Below are 21,760 nucleotides of genomic sequence, written 5' to 3' on the forward strand. Positions count from 1 at the left end.
ACACACACACACACGCTCATTTTGCTACTTTAAACTTTGTTTTGTTTGAGGTGGGATAAGGGTGAAGAAGCACTGATTATTTAAAAACTACCTTAGTAAAAGGCTGGAAATACGGAAAAGCATGAGCCAAGTAAACATCCCTCCCTCTCAGATCTTGAGGTAATTTTGCTCCTTCTTCCGAAGGCAAGCCCACTGATGAGGATCAAATTGTACTCCAGGTATTTATCGGCTGGGACCCTGGACCAGCACTGACATTTCTGTGCCTCAGTTTCTTCATTTGTAAACTGAAGAGGAAACTCACCACAACATCTATTTCGAAGGCCTTCTATGAAGCATTTAGATAAGTTCATGTCTTAGAGCAGACACTGAAAAAACTTTCATGTGTCTAAACCTGTTTAGATTTTGCATAATAGCCATGTTCAATTTGGGTTTATTTATTTATTTATTGGTTTTTTTTTTCAAGACAGGGTTTTTTTCTGTGTAACAGCCCTGGCTGTCCTGGACCTCACTCTGTAAACCAGGCTGTTCTCAAATACAGAGATCCACCTGCCTCTGCCTCCCAGGTGCTGGGGTTTGAAGGCGTGCACCACCACCACTGCCCGGCAACAATTTAGGTTTCTTTGATTATGGATTTTGTTTTGACTTTTTTTTTAATGTTCAAATGTATATGATTCAGGTTCTTTTACTTGTTTCCGTGTTTGTTTTACAAACATGGTTCTCATGTTTATAGCCTGCCTTTCCCACTTTACTGTCACATGGTGAACTTTTCCTCACACCCTCGAGCATTCTTTTACCACAGGGATAGGAATGGCTGCATTATAGCGACTTGGCCGGTTTGCCGTTGGGGGAGATGAGCTAAAACACAGGGGTAAGGGCACAACAGTGACCAAACCTTGTTCCTTCCATACCCGTGGCAGCTGGCCATGCCCAGGGAGAGGCCACAAGCCAGCCACTTCATCGTCACTAGTGGTAGCCAGGCCACTGTCCATGTGATTACGGTATCACCCTCTCCACCTGCCCACACAGGTTGGGCGGGGCAGGTACACCCCACCCCTGGGATCACCGACGTTTTCTTTTTCCTTCCCGGAACTGGCCCTTTCCCAACTTCTAGAACCTCCTCTCCTGTGAGGCCTCCTGAGATGTCTGCACTGACTCATAGTTCAAGGTCCAGGCCTCTGAGGACCTAAATAAACTCTAGGGTTGTCAGGGTGACAGAGGAATTCTGAACTCAGACATCTCCTATGTAGATGAAAGTCGGGATACTGAGCCTTGGGAAGCAGAAGGGAGGTACCCTTGGGAGTTAGGTGTGGTGACAGGGAAGCGGGGTCCAGACATGCCACCCATGATCCACATGATAAGAGCTAGTTCTCAGCAGAGGCTTCTAGCTTGAGGGGTTAGAGACTTAGGAACTTGGGAGTGGACTAGGAAATGGGGTACCTCTGAGATCCCTATTTCCTGTCCCTAGCCAGTGGCTTCTAAGAGCACCTAAAGGCCTGCTCTGAACCTAACTCTTTTTACCCATTGCCCAAAAAAGCACAGATTGTTGCAGAGCAGTGGTGGCAGATGCCTTTAATCCCAGCACTCAGGAGGCAGAGACAGGCGTGTCTCTGTGAGTTCAAGACCAGCCTGGTCTACAGGGTGAGTTCCAGGACAGCCAAGGCAGTTACATGGAGGGGAAAAAGGACAGATTGTCAAGAGCAAGCAAAGAAAGCATTGGCAGGATGGAGTTCTACACCAGAAGGTCCATCTTCACTTAGCCTTCAGCAAGTTCCTTTTGCTTTTTAGGCAATGGGGAGAGAAGGGGTTTGTGTTAGGAAAAGACAAATGACCAGACACTTGTGGGTGCTAATCCAGGGAGCGGAATGAAACTGGGGAAAGTGAAGCCGCTCGATGCCCTGAAAATCTTACGCTGGTGTCCTCAGCGTCCAGCCCCAGGGGAGATAGATTAGGACCATTTCAGAAGAACTCTGAGTTATACAGTTCTGGACCAAGGTTTCCCAAATTGAACATGACTCCAGGCCAAGTTGAGCAGAACCAATCTGGCCTCAACTGTACTGCCTAGTTTTATGTCAGTTTGGCACAAATTAGAGTCACCAGAGAGGAGGGAGCGCCAAAGCGTCAATTGAGAAAATGCCTCTTCAGATCAGGCTGTAGATGAGTCTGTAGGTTATTTTCTTAATTAGTGATCAGTGGGGGAGGGCCCAGCCCATTGTGGGTGGTGCCATCCCTGGGCTGGTGCTCGTGGGGTCTACAAGAAAGCAGGCTGAGCAAGCCATGATGAGCAAGCCAGTAAGCAACACCCTTGCATGGCCTCCGTATCAGCTCCTGCCTCCAGGTTCCTGCCATGTTTGGGTTCCAGTGTTGACTTCCTTGATGATGAACAGATAAGGAAGAGTAAGCCAAACAAACTTTTCCTCCCCAACGTTTTGGTCCGTGGTGTTTCACCACAGCAATAAAAACCCTAAGATACCAATGTTTGGGTAATAAATGACTCAGTCGTGAGGTAAAGATAGAGATGTCAAGCCTTTTACCACAGTTCACGCTCCTGTCACCGTCTGCCAGCCCAGGTGAACAGTCAATGCTTTTTAAAAAGATTTTATTTATTTATAAAATCCATTTTATAAGATTTATTTATTTATTTTACTCAGGTGTAAGCATGGTACCCTCAGAGGGTGCTGGGTATCGAACCCAGGTCCTCTGGAAGAACACGCAGTGCTCTTAGCCACGGTGCCATCTTCAGCTCCAGTCAGTGGAGCTGACAGAAGTTGTTTCCAAGTCCCTGAAACTAACTAAGGCAAATGTCATCACCACAACCCTCATGACAGGCACTATCGACAGCCATGCCAGGGAGAAACAGAATGCAGTTCTCAGCAGTGTGACCCTTAGCAAAAATTAGTGGGTTTTTAGTAGGTATTTTCTGGGTTTTGTTTTGCTCTCATCTGTTTGTTTGAAACGGTATTATTTTTTTTTTAGAAAAAAATACATTTTTTACACTGTGTGTGTGTATATATGTGTGTGTATGTGTGTGTATGTATGTGTGTTTGTCTGTGTGTGTATGTATGTATGTGTTTGTGTGTATGTATGTGTGTTTGTGTGTATGTGTGGTGTGTGTGTATGTATGTGTGTGTGTATGTGTGTGTTTGTGTGTGTGTGTGCACGCGCGCACGTGCTCATGTATATGGGAGCTGTGGAGGCCAGAGAACAAAGTACAGGGATCAACTCCCTCCTTTCACCATTCGGGTTCTAGCGATTGAACTCAGGCCATGGGTACCCGCTGTGACCTGGTGTTTTGGGGTTGCTGTGTGGTGCACATCCCCTCTCAGTCTTGCCCGTGGAGAGCCAAGGGACTGATAGACAGAAGGGAGCGCCACTGAGATGAACCTGACTGCTTAGCCGCCTCCCAAACTCCTGCGGCGTTCCCAGTCTACACCCAGTTCCTGAGGCTGACCCCCCACCCTCTAGTCCACCACACTACAGCACATCTGTCTCCGACATGCCTGCACCCTGTCTCCATCTCCACTGCCCACTTATCGTCCAGGTCCCAGCTGCTCATGGTTTTCCCTGGTCTGCCCCCCAGCCCACCCGCATCACAACGCATCATCCCCAGCCCAGGCCGAGAAAGGTAAAGACTATAAAATCGACCAGAGCATGCCACTCCTCCACTTCAGAGTCCTCTGACTCCTGCCGGGCCAATGGGCCCTGTGTTCTGGCCGCTGCCTACCAGCGCAGGCTGCCACTCCCATTCCCCCGGTCTACAACAGCCCTGGCTTCATTCCTAGCCACACGACCTTTGCCTAGCTGATCCCCTTCTTTGGCTCTTGCCCACTGCTTTGTCTCATGAAACTCAACTCCCTCTTCCCAGAGTTCTTCTCTGAGGCCACCCACCCCAGCCACTTCCCAAACGCCCCACACTAGCGGTCTCCTCCATGCCCCCTCACCACCTTCTTGCCTTCCTCCACTTAATAACTGTGGTTATTATCAACGTGTGAATTTGCCTCTTCTACCTCAGAAACATTCAGGAACCTCACCTCTCCTGCCCACTCCTTTGTTTGCTCAGAGAAGTGACTTGCCCCTGCCCCATCCCCCCACCTGTAGTAAAAAGATTTCTCCCCCAGAGTCCTTAGAGTTCTCCTCTGAGCAGAGCCTGTTTTGGCACTTCTAAAGGACCCAGGTTTGCTTCCTTAAAGTTGGATGGCTCAGAGGGGGCTCCTTGGTCCCTTTATTCTAAAACCTATGTACATGCTGAGTTCCCCAAAATGGCAAGGCCTCCCAGGGCTACAGCGGAAGTCACCTCAAGAATCTACTCACTAATTAGTGATGAAGGCATACACATGCCCCATCATCTGCCACTGCATGCACACACACACAGAGAGAGAGAGAGAGAGAGAGAGAGAGAGAGACAGAGAGACAGAGAGACAGAGAGAGACGGAGAAACAGAAAGAGACAGAGAGATGGAGAGAGAGGAAGGGAGAGGGAAGGGGAGGGAGGGGGAAGGGGAGAGAGGGAGGAAGGGAGGGAGGGAGGGGTTGGGTTGTGGTCACAGCCAGCTTCTCACCAAGCATTTCACCTCTCCATCCCAAAGAATGGGCATAGCCTCTACCTGACATTCCCTTCCCCCTCCCTCTTGACTGAACTGCTATCTGGCTTGAAGGGTTGACCCTATCGGCTCCTCCTTAGGAGTGTCTTTCTGATGCACTCAAACAAAGCATGGCCATCGGTGCCTTCTCTTCTCATCTGGATCTTCGCAGAGGCTCAGAGATGGGGACATGGCCCTTGACGTGAGACAGGCAGTCACAGAATGGCACATGCAGCAGGTATCTGGGAACCAAGCGCCAGAATCATCACAGCCCCAAGGGCCATTCGAAGAGCTGAAATACCGCAGGCAGGCGGTTCCAGCAGGCATCACGTCAGAGAGAACACTTGATCAGATGCTGAGCTGTGACTCAAATGGAATTACAAGATGTCCTCAGAGTGAGGGGTAAAGTGCAAGGGCCAGCGGAAGGTGGGAGATAAGGAGCCTGGACGGCAAGAAGGGCCTTGCCTGCTGCGATGGGAGTTGGGGCTTCATCCTCACACCGAAGTGGTTTGGGTTCAAAAATGGATAATCAGATTCCCACTTGAGGAAGAGCCTCATCCATCCACAGCCAAGAGGGGGTGTGGTTCAGAAGAACAAGGGTGGATGCAAGGTTTCGAGTTGGGGGACTATTGTCAGAGGCAGAAAATCTGACAGGAGCTAAAGGGGATAGTCACAGAGTGGGAGAGGAGAGATGGTCTGCCAGGCGTGGAGGTAGGACCCACACAAGAGGTGAGGGGACTGATGTAGGCACCGAGGAGGACTAAGCAGTGACGTCATACCCCGCCCCCATCCCGGGGCATACAGAAGTGGGCATACACAGGGCAGAAGAGGTTAAGATGTTTGTGACGAACTCGAGGTACATCCTGGGGTGTCTGTGACCCTCAAGTGTGTTTTCGCACCCGGCACAGTGAGCGGCAGGAAGCGGAGGAATAAAAGAATCAATGGAAGAATAAAGTGAGGTCCCCCAGGCTCTGTAGCCTCAGAGTTTCAAGGAGATGCTCTCTGAGTTCTGCTTCCTTCCCACCCAAGCCCCAGCTACTCATCCCACAGCTTGGTACCCAGAACTGTCCTCCTGAAGAAGTCCTATTATCCATCCCTACAAGTCAGTGGCCTGGCCTCTCTGTGCTTCATAATGTCTCCTCCCTCTGAGGCCTACTCTAGCCAATTTCTACAACGCCTGACACGAAAAAGTCCCAGTCCTGGACTCTAACCTTCCAGGCTCCTGTCCAATGAAATCTGAAGTGTCTAAGGACACCCAAAGGATCCCATGGAGTTCACAATGCTGAGAGTGCCTGGTGACACTCACTCATTCTTCTCTGCCCAAAGATGTCAGCCAGGACTCTGTTATGGGTTGAGTCTGCCCAACCCTGTCTCTGGGTCTCCTATGGGAATCCCTGCTGTGATCACAGTGACTTGCAGAGAGGCCCACAGGGAGGGTCTGGTCTGAGCTGGAAAGAATGAGGACCTGGCTGGCCACCCAAGCCAGGGCTGAGAATGGAACAAGACTGTGGCCTTGATGGAGCTGCACCTGGGAAGTCGATGAAAAACAGGCTCTTCAAACCCGAAAGGGGTCCATGTGACTGAGACTCGGAGAACCAGGGAGGTCCAGGGAGGTCTAGAGGGCCAGTTCACACAAAATCATGGCTAGCTGCTGATCCAGCAGGCGGTTTCACCTCTACATCCCAGAAAATGGCTGCCCGATGGACTTTCCTGGGGTCCCACACTAATTTGGGCGGAAAAGATCCCTCCCTGGGTCTGACCCCTGAACCCCTGGATCCAGGCCATTGGGACGGTGTGAGGATGAGTGGTAGGAAGCAAGCCAACATATCTCGGTGGGTCTTGGGGAAGCCAAGGGCAGAGTTCTGACTGCAGACTACAGTTCTATGCTCCAAAGAAGTCTCCAGCACAGATCCTAACCCCAGCAGGGCCTGAGGCCAGGAGGCTCAGCTCCCACATCACCTTCCCTGTCCATTCCCTGTCCTTCTCCCTCTGCCTTAGTCCTTCGATGTCTATTTATTGCCGGTTTCCTACACTGAGTTGTGAGTTCTCAGAAGGCAAGGGGGTATCACAGGAGGTTTTTAAATAAAGCAACTTGCAGGGTCCAGGCAGCTTCTTGAATAGTGACAGAAGGTGGCCTTACTGAAGGCATCCATTAGGGCCTGGGGCATGGGATAGGGTGAGGAAAGAAAGAATGAGGAACAAGGGTGACAGAGGGGAGGGCCCCTCCTGGGTGACAGGGGACGGGAGATAGACATGACCAGAATGAGCCCTGAAAGAAGCCTCAGCCCTGTGTGTCATGCCCAAGTGGCTTGGGCCCCACCCTGTCTTCTCTGACAGTCAATGTCCAGTTCACAGGCACAACCTGGGTACATACGGTCACACGCCCGTGGGGTGCAGTACGTCAACATAAAACACACATGCCAATCCAAAACTTTTCTTGAGCCTCGGCTCCATCTGCGGCCTTCCCCTCACACAGAAAACAGACTCATGAGATCGTATGTGCCTTTTGTTTGTGACCCCCAGTGCCTAATGCTAACCCAGGGCCCCAGAGGAGGTATGGGAAAAGCTGGGAGATGAGAGGCCACACCTAAGGCCAGAGGTCAACAAGAAGGAAGCTTGGGAAGCAGGGGTCTCTGGTCAAGCTCTGACACCTGTCACCACTGACACTTCCTCAGGTCCACTTCAGTGCTGGGTGGTTGGCGGCCTGAGAGGCCTCCCCACCCTCCAGAGTCCAAAGACCACAGGTGTGGCTTCTTCAAAGCCTGCTTCCTCACAGGCCACCTGATCATCAGTAGGTCTCTGCCTGAGGCAGCTGGCAGAGAGGCCAAACGGTTCTCCCGCCAACGGCACTGGACCACTGTCTCAACAGTCAGCCTCCTGGGGGACCAGACATCCGGCTACACTGGTACTCAGGTAAGAGCCAATTTCCAGCGGATAGCAAGGATGGAAGAGCTTGGGGCCAACGTGGGCAAACTTGTGGTTTCCCATGGTTGGGGTATCTGGCAGCCTCGTCTCAGGTTTAGGAGGAAGGACTAGCCCTAGGAACTTCTGGCTGGAGACCAGAAAGAGCAAGGGGCTCCGGAAGTCTTCCCCTAGGGTCAGTCATGTAGATACCCCTACCTTGTTCTATACACCTACACAAGGGAAAGCAGAGACCAATCCCTGCTGCTCAAGGGGCCAGGCAGGGCAAACCGCACCTCAGCCCTGCGGTGTAGGGTCTTTAGCAGTAGCTGTTGAACTACCTCTGTCAGCCCACAAGAACCCTTGGTGGCATAGAGGAACCATACCGTGTGAAAGAGCAGGCAGGGCCGAGCAGAGCAGGGCTCTTTTTTTCTTCCATTTAGAAGCAGGAATTGAATGCCACAGGCCGGGGAGATGAGGGGGCAGAGGGAAGGGTCAGGCTTCCAGCACTTGCTCTGATCTAGGAAACGGGTTCTCCCCAGCCCCAGTGTGTGTGGGGGGGAACAGAGACCAGCCGCCTCCTCTGTTCCCATGACGCCCGCTGGCAAATCGTTTTTTCCATTTGTGAGTCACCGTAACAGATCCCCGTCATTTTCATAACAGTCCAATAAACAGGTATAGGCGCTTCCGTACACTTTGGCCGGGGATATGCAACTGAAGTGCCCCAAGCAGGTAGATGCATGGGGATTCACGAAATCACTACAAATGCGTACAAATAACACATTCCCTCGACTCCTGCATACACCCGACACATACAAATTCATGGCATTTAACTCCACTCCACTTCAAAAGATGTTTCTGTGCCCCTTCTATGGTCCACCGTCTAGTGACAGGGACACACTTGTAAGGCAGACACCATTTCCCTATTAAATAGCCCCTAGCCTGCTGTCTTTTTTGAACATGAGAGTCCTCCTCTGAGAAGTGGGGGTAATGGTTCTGGCTCTGGTGTTGTTTTTTGGTTGTTGTTTTTTTTTTATTACATTTATTTATTTATTTATTTTGGTTTTTCAAGACAGGGTTTTTCTGTAGCTTTGGAGCCTGTCCTGGAACTAGCTCTGGTAGACCAGGCTAGCCTCGAACTCACAGAGATCCGCCTGCCTCTGCCTCCTGAGTGCTGGGATTAAAGACGAGTGCCACCACCACCCAGCATCTGGCATTGTTTTGAATACTTGCTGGGTCACTGAAGGCAAAATCCTTAGAGTGGTGCTTGCCATTTGGAACTGTATAAGTACGGTGGACAGATAGTGGCGGAGACTAGATGAGGTGGGGTCCGGAGGGGTGGCAGCAGGCTCAGAGTGCCGCAGGACTACCGTGACCACTCCTGTTGTTAGAGAGGAATGTGCAGTGTTGAAAATAGCATTTGGGAACGCTCTGGGCAGGGGGTGGTTAAAGAAATGTTTAGCAGTCAGTTGACTGTGAGCTGGATTTATAGAGTTGGAGAGGGGGTACCTGGGGGAGAATCTGGAATACCAGAGGGAAAAGAAGCAGGAGTGGCGATCAGGAACCAGATGAATGTAGGACCCGGCAAGTTCCACACAGCACCCCCTCCCATATATGTCTGTCTGTCTGTCCTCTATCTCTGTATCTGAGAGGTGGCGGGGAGGGAGAGAGAGAGGGGGAGTCTCACACTTAAATACATTCTTCCTGGCATGGTCGTTAATGGGACCTTCCTTGCTGTTAAAGCAGGCCTGGACAGGAGGCTAGCTATGGCAGGGAGAGCAAGTGAGCCCTCTGCCCTCCCCACAGAAGCGACTCATTTGTACCATCTTTCACATCTAGTCCTGGAGTAAGATCCGAACCCAGATTCAAATCATGGGAGGCCATTCATGTTGTGTTCTCTGACCGCGACGCTTTCTTCCCTGGCCCGTGACCTCCAAGCCTAACAAGACAGGCTTCTTGGGCAGGGTATTAGATGCAGAAGATTCTGAGTAGGTCCCCTGGAGCTAAGGGCTTCAGATCTGGTCACAGGGTCCCCAGGTCAGAGCAGCAGCACCTGGGCCTTGTATTTCTGTTCCTTCGTCTAACGACTATCCCTGGTTCGTTGTGATTCTAGGAAGCTGTCCTCATCAGTGTCGACATGTCGCGGCCCAGCAGCAGAGCCATCTACTGTGAGCGTTCTGCCTCCCCTCCCCTGCTCAGCTCCCCTCTGGGCCAAGCTCCCTAAACCCCTTCTTCTCCACTGCCCCTGCAATTGTCCAAGCCTAACCTCGTTTCTGCTGCCCCTGCCCTTGACTCTGTACCCACAGTGCACCGGAAGGAGTATTCCCAGAGCATGGCCTCAGAACCTACCCTCCTACAGCACAGGGTGGAGGTGAGTACCTCTGGGTCCCAGGCAGTTTCTGAGCAAAGCTACGAGTTCCGGTGTGTCTTGCCTTACCAGAACATAGGTACACCTGACCCTGACGCAATGGCTCAACCTGACCGAACTCTGTGCAGTCAGACTCAGAAAGCATGAGGCCTGAACACCTGCCAAGTTCAGGGGAGTAGAGAGCGGTCCCAGGGTGAGGAGAGCAGGCCCGGCTGGAGGTGGTGGGAGTGGATACTACTGGGTCCCTAGACAGAAGTGACAAAGTAAATAGTCAAGACCCATAGAACGCCAGCCTACCAACCCTTCCGTTTTCCAACCCACCTCCCGTACTTTGTTCAGGACTGCTTATGGCTGTGGGGAAGACGGTGTGAGGCAGCTGTAAGGGACAGTGCCACAGAGGGGGAGAGTTTGCTTGTACTCCCAGGCCAGGCTGAGCCACTGCAATGGAGTCTCTGGCCCCACCCAAATGGATAGCTGGCACTCTGAGATCTGGTCATTTGAATTGGCTTTTAAACTTCAAGGATGTGGTCAGAGAGCTGCTCAACTAGGGGCGTGGAAGAGGCCACAGTGCACGGGAGGGGGCACAGAACTCACAGCCACCCCGGTAGCCTCAGGTACTGAGAGACATGTAGGACACCTAGAGTGCAGTAGAGAAGGGGCTCCCCAGTCATTGTTCAGCATCTCTGTAGAGCGAGGCTGGGAACTGACTTCACTGAGGCCCTTCAGGCAAGAGCAAGAGGAGGCGCATTCAAGGCAACTGGCCCGTAGGCTCTGTTGAGGTCCTGGCAGTGTGGACGCAGTGATAGGGCCTCACCGGGGCAGGAGGGAGGATGGAGGGTCCAGGAGCAGGAGGTAGAGGGCTTCTCTCCAGTAGAAGACTGGAGAAAGTGGCGGATGACTCAGGAAGGCAACACTTGGCTGAGGCGAGGGATTTCTAGAAGAGGGTGGACCAGGAAAAAGCTGCCAAACAATGGGACCAGTAGAAGGCAAGGACCTGGGAGCCAGCAATGGCTAGGGCTCTTTCTGTGCAAGACTCAGAAAGAGGGTCTTCCTGAGAGTCCCGAAACACTGGGTTGGCACAGCTGGAAAGACATCTGGGTATGGGCAAGAGTATGGAAAAAGGCAGGGGTCAGCAAGTGGTGGTGGGGCAACCTGAGGGCAGCGAAGGGAAGCAGAAAGGTCCTGTAGCCCACACAGAGGAACACGAATGACTGTTGGATGATTGGAACCCACGCCCCGACCACCCAGTCACCTTAATGATGTTTCCTTTGGAGCCCCAGAACCCCTTAGCCCTAGACCTGGAAGCCTCGTCAAGAAGTCAACTTCTTGAGGCTCTTGCTTTATTGAAAAGCATGACCTCCCCACAGGGGGAGCCAAAGACACACCTTCCTCCTCCCCTTCCCTTTCCCTGCCTGCTGCCATCTGGGATCCTCTCTCCAAACCTTCTCCCAACGCCAGTCTCTTCCCGTCCCCTTAGCATCTGATGACATGTAAGCTGGGCACCCAGAGAGTCCGGGAACCGAAGGATGCCCTGCAGAAGCTTCAGGAAATGGATGCGCAGGGGCGAGTGTGGAGCCAAGACCTGCTCCTGCAGGTCAGAGATGGCTGGCTCCAGCTGCTGGACATTGAGACTAAGGTCAGCCTTCTCGACAAACCCAGCTGTGGGCCCTGGCTAACCTAGGATGCTAAGGAGCAAGCTCCAGGCTCTCCACCTGCCCCTCAGGGCCTCTCCACGTTCAATACACATCCCAAACCAGGGAGAGGCAGGGCAAGGTCTGGGGACAGTGGCATAAGAATCGGGGTAGAGACTCTACCCAGCCCACCAGAGAACAGGGATGGCCTTTTCTCAGTCTCAGGGGCTCTCTGTGACCCCCCCACATTTGGCCTTTCCACCTGCCTTAGGAGAACCTGGATTCTTACCGCCTGGACAGCATCAAGGCCATGGATGTAGCGCTCAACACCTGCTCCTACAACTCCATCCTGTCAGTCACTGTGCAGGAGTCTGGCCTGCCAGGCACCAGCACTTTGCTCTTCCAGTGCCAGGAAGTAGGGGTGAGTGACTGGGTAGAGTGGCCAGGGGTGGAGTTTGGTGACCATCACACACACACACACACACACACACACTCACATTCACACACACTCACACACACAATGACTGCTGCTTTCTCCAGGCAGAGCAACTGAGGACAAGCCTGCAGAAGGCCCTGGAGGAAGAACTAGAAGAAAGGTAGGCTGCTTCTGCTCAACAACATCCAGGGCTTCCTAGCTCAGACCTGAGGACCATATCCTGGCTACTCATGTGGAGAACTCATGATCCTGGGACCTAACAAAACATGCCAAGGACTAATAAAGGCTTAGTCCAATGGAGGGTGTTGGGAATGTATTGAGTGTGTTGGATACTGTGCCCAGAAGCTGTTCTAGAACCCAGGGAGGCCCAGGAACCAGGCAGGTGAAGCATGGTGGAGTCAGCAAAGGCTCAAGTAGAGACTAAGGAACAGGAGTAGGATTCCTAGGGAGAGAGGGTGGTGTCCATGGGCCCTGAGGCAGAAGTGTGGGCTTAGGTATCTCTCTCAAGAATTTTATCAAAGTTGTATCTTTCCCCATGCCCTCAGCAGACCTCGATATGGAGCCCTTCATCCAGGTCAGGACAGATGGAAGGGGTATTCTCCAGAAAGGTCGTTCCCTATACAACCGGCACCCCCTCTGGAGCAGAGGTACTCTCCAGAACGGAGGTCCCCTCCGGAGCAGAGGTACTCTCCAGAACGGAGGTCCCCTCCGGAGCAGAGGTTTCCTCCAGAGCAGAGGTTTTCTCCAGAGCAGAGGTTTCCTCCAGAGCAGAGGTTTTCTCCAGAGCAGAGGTTTCCTCCAGAGCAGCCACACCACATGACCCCAGAACGAAGTAAGTTTGTGTCTGAAGGCAAGTGGAAGAAAAGGTTTGGATCAAGTCAAAGAAGTTCTAGGGTCATGGTCCCCCTCTCTCCATCCATTGCAGGCATCCCACCATCCCCAAGGTCCCTGGCACACTACCCAAGTGCCCGAGAACCAAGTGACTTCACTCTGCCTCCTCCCCCAAGGCGTGCTCCATCTCCTGAGGACCTGGAGATCGATGAGGTAACTGAAGGTGGTTGGAGGCTTGCTGGGGCTTCCTGAGCTTGGGAGAAGGGAGGACCAATTCTCAGGAACCCAGATGCCCAGGATAGACAGGGCAGGGCTGGGATTGAGGCTGGGATTTCCAGCGGGATGATAGCAGGGCCAGGGCGGGGAGTTTCTGGGATTTCATGACTGTCCACTCAAGGCTATGTGTTGTTGGGGGTCCAGGAGGTGCTGAACCATCTCCTGGTGGACATTGAGCTGTTCGCCGGAAGGCTGAAGGAGGCCAAGGCAAAGGACAGCCGTAAGAAGAGAAAACTTGGAAGGAAAAAGAAGAAGGCTCAAAGCAGTAAGCACTTCATGCCAAGGGAGAGGAGCAGGGGTGTCTTGGCAGGACCTGGAAACCTCACCTTTATTCCTTCTCCCACAGAGATAACACCAGCACAGTACATTGACTGTTTCCAAAAGATCAAGTTCAGCTTCAACCTCCTGGTTAGTGGCTCTGACCAGCTCTGGGCCCTCCTCCCCTAACTCCCCCTCTCTCTGATGTCAGTCACCTAAACCTTTCCCTGCTCCAGCTTTCTCCTTCGCTGGGGACTTTTGAAGGGCGCAACATACTTATGGGGGGCTAGGGTTCTGGTAAAGGGAAATGCTGGATGGACACCAACATTGAGCTGTGTCTTCAGGGGAAGCTGGCCTTAAGGCTGCAGGAAACAAGTGCCCCTGAGTTCGTGAACCTCCTCTTCGAAACCCTGAGATTCGTGAGTGGAGGGCAGATGGGGTGGCAAAGGGGACAAGGTAAAGCCAAGGAGGAGCAGAGGAAGGAACAGAGGCAGGGGGAAGTACCAGGGCAGAGGGAACTGTGAGACCTGCCCTTTCTTCAACATGCATCTTCATGCCAGAATACCACTCAAGACAAAATCCCCCAGCAGGCCTGAGGGGCTGGCAACAGAGTCAAGGACACCAATATTTGGGGGGACAGGCAGGAAGTGGGGGACAGACAGGAAGCCAGGGGATGGGCACTAAGCGAGGAGACAGAGCTAAGGGGTCTTTGGACAATTCCTACTCCTTTCTGAAACTCTCTTTACACTGCTCCTCAAGATTCTGGAACAGTGCCCTGAAGATGACCTTGCAGCTAAAGTGATCTCACCGCTCCTCACCCCCAAAGCCATAAACCTGCTACAGTCCTGTCTAAGCCCACCCGAAAATACTCTCTGGAAGTCGCTAGGCACAGCCTGGACCACCAGCCGGTAAGTGAAGACAACGGGTGTGGAGGAACCAAAGCAGGACAGGGTGTGTGGCCTGTGGTATGCTATCATAAACCAGAGACATATTGAGAACGTGGGGGACTCTACATTGAGTTCCCAATTTTTTTACTAAACACTGCCTTTACCCAGTGAAGAAACACATTACTTCAGAGGGGAAAAAAATGCCAACCTTCTACTAAAATGTATGTTCATTTTCACCAGAGACCAAGTGAAAACTTGACCTTAGTCCAGCTCAGAATTTACGAATGTCTGACAAAAGAGATGTCACAGATGTAACATCCAAAAGTTGACCTAGCAAGCCAAGGTGCTGTGGCTGAAAGGGTGGGCATAGGACCAGTTAGAGAACCTGGGGATTGGGAAGGAGACTCACTTGGAAACCTAGACTAACATGTCCCAGGAAGAGTCTACAGAGGCCACACATCTGGGTCCCCAGCTGAGAGGTCCCAACTATGGGATAGGTCAATCTCAGAGTGTCAGATAGCCACAGTGGGAGGCCTGTGAGGGATCCTCTGGGAGCTCCTGACCTTGCTTCCTCAAGTGTGGTTGGTAACAGAAGGTAGGGCTCTGAGAAGCAGAAGGAAAGTAGGAAGAAGGCAAAAGGGAATCACAGAAATGCTGGGCATGGTGAAGAACGCCTTTAAGCCCAGCACTTGGGAAGCTGGAGGCAGAGGCAGGTGGACCTCTGTGAGTTCAAGGCTAACCTGGTCTACAAAGTGAGTTCCAGGACAGCTACCCTGTCCAGAAAGAGGAGACAGAGAGAGAGGAGAGAGAGAGAGAGAGAGAGAGAGAGAGAGAGAGAGAGAGAGAACGCAAAGAGCAGAGGTAATCAAAACAAGAAGACAATATTAAGAGCCCAGAGCTATCAGCAGGGAGACAAGTCATTTGACAGTCTGGCTTGGGAAGGAAACTCCCACACATTTGTCTAAAGAGCAGTTCTTTTCAATTCAGGCCCATGTGAAGTTTTGTCCAGTTTGCTTAAAGACATGAATTAGTTTCAGTACTTATTTTGATGGTTAGAATATACATAACAAAATAATATACAGATTTCAGTATATAATTCAGTAGCATCAAGTATATATTGATACTGTGCCCTAACACCACTCTCTAGCTCTAGAACTTCCTCACCCCAAACAGAAAGGCTATATCTGGCAAAGAATAATTCCCCATCTCCCCCTGGCTACCTTTGCTCTATATCCATATCCGTTTGCCTATTCTGGACACATCATATGAGTGAAATAAGACATGGTTCATCCCTTTGTGGCCAGCTGATTTTATCAATCAAAATTGATCCACGTTGTAGCATGTGTCAGAATTTCCTTCCTTTTGTGGTGGACTAATATTCCCTCGTATGGACAAGTCCTATTTTGTTGATCCTTTATTCATCAATGGATATTTGGATCGTTGAAGCCCAAAGGATCTGTTTTATGTAGTTTGTCTAGCCACTCAGAGGAAGAGATTTATAAAGTCTGGACCTCTTATAACGTCTTAGACACTGGCTCCTGTAGCTGGACTGGGCTCACTCACCCATGAGGACGGCTTTGATGTGGAGTGCTAGCAAGAGAGGAGAGCAGGGTCTGCGGTGGACCGAGACAAGGCCTCAGATGCTTTCATTCTGGCCCTTTAATGTGGACTGTCCATGCTAGGTTGTAGTAGGACTTTTTCATCAGGACTGCCAGCCCATAAGTAGTGACACGGAGACTTATTATTAATTATGAAATCTTGGCCCTAGCTTAGGCTTGTCCTCAACTAGTTCTTGTAACTTATATTAATTAATCCATTTATATTAATCTATGTTCTGCCATGGGGTATTACCTTGTCTCCACACTGCCCATCCTCTGTGTCGAGATGGCAACTCTTTATGTGCCTAGATTTCTTCTCCTCTTCCTCTCTTTCCCTGGAAATCCCGTCTATCTTCTCCTGCCTAGCTATTGGCCATTCATCTTTTTTTTTATACCAATTGCACTAACACATCTTCACACAGTGTACAAATATTCCACAACATTAGGCCTGTCATTTTATGCTTCAAAACCCAGTATTACTCAAAAAATTTGAGAAATACTCTGTAACGTGCCTGCTGCACACCCCTGAGGACCTGAGTTTGAATCCCCAGCTCTCATATAAAGGCCAAACATGGCAGCATGCCTATAACCCCAGTGTGAGAGTCAGGGTAGACAAAGGAGGGTCCTGGAGTGAGACAGCCAGCCTAGCTGAAGAGAAGCACACCAGGTTAAATTAGAGACTGTGTCCTAAAAAGTTAGGTGGAGATGGCATCAACCTCAGCCCTCCATACATACAAGCACACACATTCACATGTGCGCACCACACACACACACACACACATATGCAGGCATGCATGCACATACATCTGCAACATGGAAGACTTGGTTGGCAGATATAATTTTAGCAATATCCATGAAGAAGCAGAACAATCCCAGTATTAATAAAATGGCACAGATTTGATGAACAATCCATCAAGTCAGATATGCCCTTGAATGATCCCTAATTTCTTAAAATAACTAGAAGTGAATAGATTAACATGAAAGAAATACAGAAAATAAAAGACATGTAAAAGTCCTTAGAAGAGCTGAATTTCTGTCCAATTACATTTTAGACAAAACGACCCAAAGTTGTAAGTAACACTAAATGGTCCGGTAACCCAGGATGATGGGGAACAGTCTCTGGACTTAGAGAACAGATGATCAGGATCACCCCATCCCCGGGGGTAGAGACCAAGCACAGGGCCTTGAGCATGTCAGGCAAGCACTCTCCCACTCAGCTGGAAAACACATCTCCAGCCTGACAATCAGGACTTTCCAGTGGACCAGTTTCAGTCCAGTAGGGGCAGAGGCGGCAACCAGAGGTAAGGAAGTACAGGCAGGGCATGAACGCACATTCCCTGGAGGCGTGGTAAAGAGACAGTCAGGACCATAGCCATAACCAAAGGAAATTATAACCTGGTCAACAGAAGACCTGAGCATGCTTCTAGGGCACAGAGAAAACACCACTGATGAAGAATTTACTCCTGAATAAGCATGTATTAGCTCTGCCTATGCTGCCGCCATAGTGATAGGAAGACAGCCCCGTCCCCAGCCAGAAAGTGCTGCACGCTAAGAAACAGACCTGTGTGAATCGTGTGCCATCGCGTGAAAGAGGCTGTACTAACTTTAGAGGGTACTTTTCTTGCTGCCCCAGTGAGGTGAGGAGAGGAACTTTGAGAGGCAAGTGAGCATTCTCAGGCAGATAAACCTGGAGTCTAGAAATGGCGTGGTCCTGGTCTGTGGGCAAGGGGGAGGTGAGAGGCAAGTAGGAGCCCATCCTGGCATCAGGCAGAGCAGCCCCACTGTCATGTGTCTTCTGTGATGGAAGTTCTTCATGCTGCTTAGCCAGAGGACAGAGAGCTGCTGTGGGGACATGGCAAACAGGTTAGAAAAATACTGAATGGGCCAGGCGTGGGGCACAGACCTGTATTCTCACTACCCTGGAGGCTGAGGCAGGAGGATTGCAAGTTCAAGGTCAGCAAGAGCTACACAGTGAGTTCTAGGCTTGCACAACTCAGTGAATGCTGTCTCAAAAATAAAAGTGCTTTAAAAGGGGTGGGACGGAGACAGTGGCAGCGTGCACAGGGCCTGCACAGGTCTGGGCCAGATGGGGTCCCAGTGCTGAGAGGGGAAGTGGACACAAGCCTCCATCCGTAACCTAGAAGCTGTCTCCCATTGATAACTGTTCACAAATGAAAAATTGTTTTTCCCTAATGGAGTCTCATTGGGTGTACAAACTACTCTGAAGGCCAGGCTCCAGGCCAAGTAGTAGTAACACAAAATGAAATCAATGGCATTTTTTGAAGATTCATTGTCACATAATGCTTTGTAAGAGTTCTTCTTCTTCTTCTTCCTCCTCCTCCTCTTCTCTTCTCCTCCTTCTCTTCTTTTACCTTACAGGTGTTATGTCCACTTTTGTGTTTTTATGGGTTGTCTCTGTATGTGCACATGTGTATCACTACATCTATATGTACTTCCGGAGCCTTTTCTTTGGCTCTTTTTCTTCCATTTGTTTGTTTATCTCCTACTCTGGTTTATTTGTTTTACCTCATTTTATTTCATTATTTTAGATGCTTGTTTGTATTCCAGTGAGAGAGAAAAGGAAAGTGTGTGGATTTGGTTGCTTGGGGAGTAGGGAAGGATCTAGGAGGGGTTGGGGGAGAAGAAACCATAATCAGAATGTATTTTATGAAAAAAAATCTATTTTAAATATAAATAAATAAAAGGGGGTAGGGTTGCTCTTTGAAAGTCCCCAAAGGAATCTTCCAGCCCCAATACTCTAGATTACACCACTTTAATTCTAAACTTTAATGAGGGTGACCGAGCGCCACCGTGTTCCTAGGGAGGTGACAAGGCTGTAGCTTTGGGACCAAGGTGAAGCTGCCCCCAGATACTTAACACTGTTAGTCTTGTTCCTGCTTAGCCACTTGCTCCTTTGTGGGTTCTCTGTAGCCTGTCATAAGCATACATTCACCATGTCCCCATTAGCCACAGATCCCTGAGGCTAGGCCTACTCATCGCCCCTTCCCCACATCCCACAGCCTGGCACACAGTGGTCCTAGATCCAGCTTTGTTCTCCCCTCAGGGCTGACTGGATAGGCGATGAACCATCACCCTACCGACCCACATTCTCCGATGGCTGGCAGATTCCAGAGCCCTACTTCATGGTAAGGGTTGCTTAGCACGGTGACCTACACAAAGCTCCCCCAGTCCAGATCAAAACCACACGACAACTAAGGGGTGGGTGGTATGGGTACCTGATGGGGAGGCAGACAATGAACAAGAGGCAGGGGTTGCAGGCCTGTAATGGTTGGGCAGCCCTCCTCGTCACTCTACTGGGTACCTCCTGTTCTAACCCACTCTGGTTTTATTTCTTATAGGAACTCCTAAGAAACCAGGATTCTATTTCCTTCCGGTATGTCACAGGTTTAGTGGATGCTCACAGTTACAGGGAAGGAGGTAGAGAGCAGAGCGTTCATACCTGTGGATCATTATATCCCAGAGACCATTTTACTTAACTCTTAGCTGGATATGGACATGTGGACAATCTCTCTCCTCTACCTTGGGTGAAAAAAGCAGTTTCTTACCTCCCAGTCTCTGACTTCTTGTAGCCTCTGAGTCCCCAAAGCTCAGGTATAAAGTGCTCAGAGCAGAATCAAGATCCAGAAAACCCCAGTTCTAGAAATGTTCTCAGAGATAAATGACATTTCAGAGCCCTCCCCCACCCCTGTCTGCAAAACCTTGTACCTGAATCCCCACCTAACACTAGAGCCATCAAATCCTATGGAAACCCCAAAAAGTCACCAACAGACCGTAACTAGGAGCTATCTGGAGCTCTACTGGCTGGGCCAGGGGCACAGTTCCCTTCTGTCAAGCCATCCCGACTCTGTCTCTCGCCTCGACTCAGAGGTTCTAGGATGAGGAGCAGCCTGCACTTCCCTCCGGATGAGCCATACAACCATAGCGAGGACTCAAACCTCCCATCCTCCAGTCCCATACCTGCCGACTCCACCCTGAAAATGCAAGTCCTTTATGAGTTTGAAGCCAGGAATGCACGGGAGCTGACTGTGGCCGAGGGGGAGATTCTGGAGGTGAGGCCTATGCTTGAGGCCAGAAAAAGAGGTGGTTGGTGGGAGGTCCAGCTCACCTGGAGTGGGTGGCTTACAGAGAGAAAAGGAAAGTGGGAAAGACCAGGGAAGGACAAAGCCTTGGGGATAGAGGTTCTGATGGCTGACGTGGCGATTCTCGGCAGGTCCTGGACCAGAGCAAGCGTTGGTGGCTGGTGAAGAATGAAGCAGGACGGACCGGTTACATTCCCAGCAACATCCTGGAGCCCCTGCCTGCTGGAGGCCCTAGAAGCCACAGACAACCATCCTTTAGGGTACCACTCAGCCTAGGGAGCCCTGAGTCCTGAGGGAGGATGAGGTGACAAACGGAGATGGTCATAGTCCAGTTGCATTACTATCACTGCATGCTTCCTGGGTTCATGCTAGTTCATGGGAGGGTCTGAACAAAAATTAAGTCAGGGTCCCTGACAAACCAGAAAACCAGAAGGTACGATAAGGAGCTTGATGGATCTCAGTAGAAGGGATGCACGGCCATGAAAGGGATGACCTCTGACCTCAAGTATCCTTCATTCTAGGCTCCAATGCTTCGTCTTAGCTCAAAGCCCGATGAAGTCACAGCTTGGCTACAAGCGGAGAACTTCTCTACCATGTGAGTGCCCAGTCTCATGGGGGCGGTGAGGGGGGAGCCTCATAAAGGGCTCAAGTGAGAACCGCAGGCCCCTTCCCCCTCAGAGACCTTAACAAGCAACCTAGCTTCCATTGTGCGTGATGATTCCATCTTAGGCTCAGCGAAAGAGGAGAGGAGAAGGTTGCTTGTCTGAGCCCAGAGTAGGGCACCACATGTAGTGAGAGAGCAAGAGTCAAGGGTAGTGAATTCTGGAAGAACCTGGCCTGTCACTTTCACCACCCCTCCCTTCCAGAACATTCTCTTCTAAAGTGCTGTGCCCTCAAACCTAGGAGTTCTGTAACTGACTTATTCCTGCACCTGCAGATACCTAATTCCTGTAACCCCCAACTTGCCTTCTCTACACAAATACTGAGGCCGAGCATCCTTCCGCCCCACTTCTGATGGATTTTACTGTTATTTGCAGCACCGTAAGGACCCTGGGGTCCCTGATGGGGAACCAGCTACTTCACATGAGACCTGGGGAGCTGCAGATGCTGTGCCCTCAAGAGGCCCCACGGATCCAGGCCCGGCTGGATGCTGTTAGAAGGATGCTGGGGGTGAGGTCCTGACTCCTGCCCAGAGGTTTTATATCCTCTCGGGCTGAGAAAGGGAGAACTGGGAACTAGGTGTGGGATATTCCTCTGGAGACTCAGTTTCTCCACTCATGTGTCTGGAAGCTCTAATCATATTGGTGGTGGTATGATCTCTGGGGATCCCTCACTTGGAGCCAGCTGCATCTGAATTACTTTCTTCCTTTAGATGAGTCATTAGATACCAGCTCAAATACCTCCAAGACCAAAGACCTCTCATATCCAAGATGGAGTGTTTGGTACCCAGTTAGAGCCCTCAGAAGTCCTCTTTCTGTTTGTGGCAAACTACAATATCCCAGATCACACAGCAAAGAAGATGAATAGATCCAGACTTTGAGGCAAATGGTACCCTTGTTGGGTTGAAACTCCTCTCCGGTTACTATTTATTTTACCCCTATCCTGACTTGGCATACTTATTCCTAATCTCTTGTTCTGACTCCTTTCCAATAAAAAGCATCTTTAAGCCTGTTATAGGCCTCTCCCTTGCCGTTTGTTCTGGGTCTGATGGGAACCAAAGGGAGGAAGCAGGGAGCCGGGATACTGGGTATGAAGCAGCCACAATCCTACAACCTCTACTGGTCAGACTGGGCTAAAGAGAGAACTTACTGCAAGCTGGAGCTGAGCATCAGCCTCTGGGGACTGTGGTCCATTCTCTTTCTCCTCTCTAAACAAACTCCCAAATGAGCAATGCTCAT

The 21,760-nt window shown here is 50.7% G+C and overlaps 1 protein-coding gene across 2 annotated transcripts; it reads left to right on the forward strand.

Annotated features, from left to right (window-relative positions):
- Positions 1-7,338: 7,338 nt before the first annotated feature.
- LOC121437967 (epidermal growth factor receptor kinase substrate 8-like protein 3) lies at positions 7,339-21,534 on the forward strand. Of its 2 annotated transcripts, none has more exons than XM_041638117.1 (19): positions 7,339-7,489; positions 9,591-9,645; positions 9,784-9,848; positions 11,323-11,481; positions 11,748-11,897; positions 12,017-12,072; positions 12,458-12,744; positions 12,838-12,956; positions 13,164-13,284; positions 13,366-13,427; positions 13,622-13,696; positions 14,037-14,185; positions 18,827-18,908; positions 19,122-19,156; positions 19,649-19,832; positions 19,994-20,122; positions 20,384-20,457; positions 20,900-21,032; positions 21,235-21,534. In XM_041638117.1, exons 2-19 carry the CDS (start codon positions 9,615-9,617, stop codon positions 21,244-21,246), a joined length of 1,923 nt encoding a protein of 640 aa, XP_041494051.1. In that variant the 5' UTR covers positions 7,339-7,489; positions 9,591-9,614; the 3' UTR covers positions 21,247-21,534. The 2 variants fall into 2 exon arrangements, with proteins under 2 accessions (XP_041494051.1, XP_041494052.1); XM_041638118.1 differs by having other exon boundaries at positions 7,340-7,489; positions 12,461-12,744.
- The last annotated feature ends 226 nt before the right edge of the window (positions 21,535-21,760 follow it).

This window comes from Microtus oregoni, unplaced genomic scaffold, assembly GCF_018167655.1.
Source record: "Microtus oregoni isolate MIOR12 unplaced genomic scaffold, Mior012 000054F_ref0000373, whole genome shotgun sequence".
Taxonomy (NCBI): Eukaryota; Metazoa; Chordata; class Mammalia; order Rodentia; family Cricetidae; genus Microtus; species Microtus oregoni.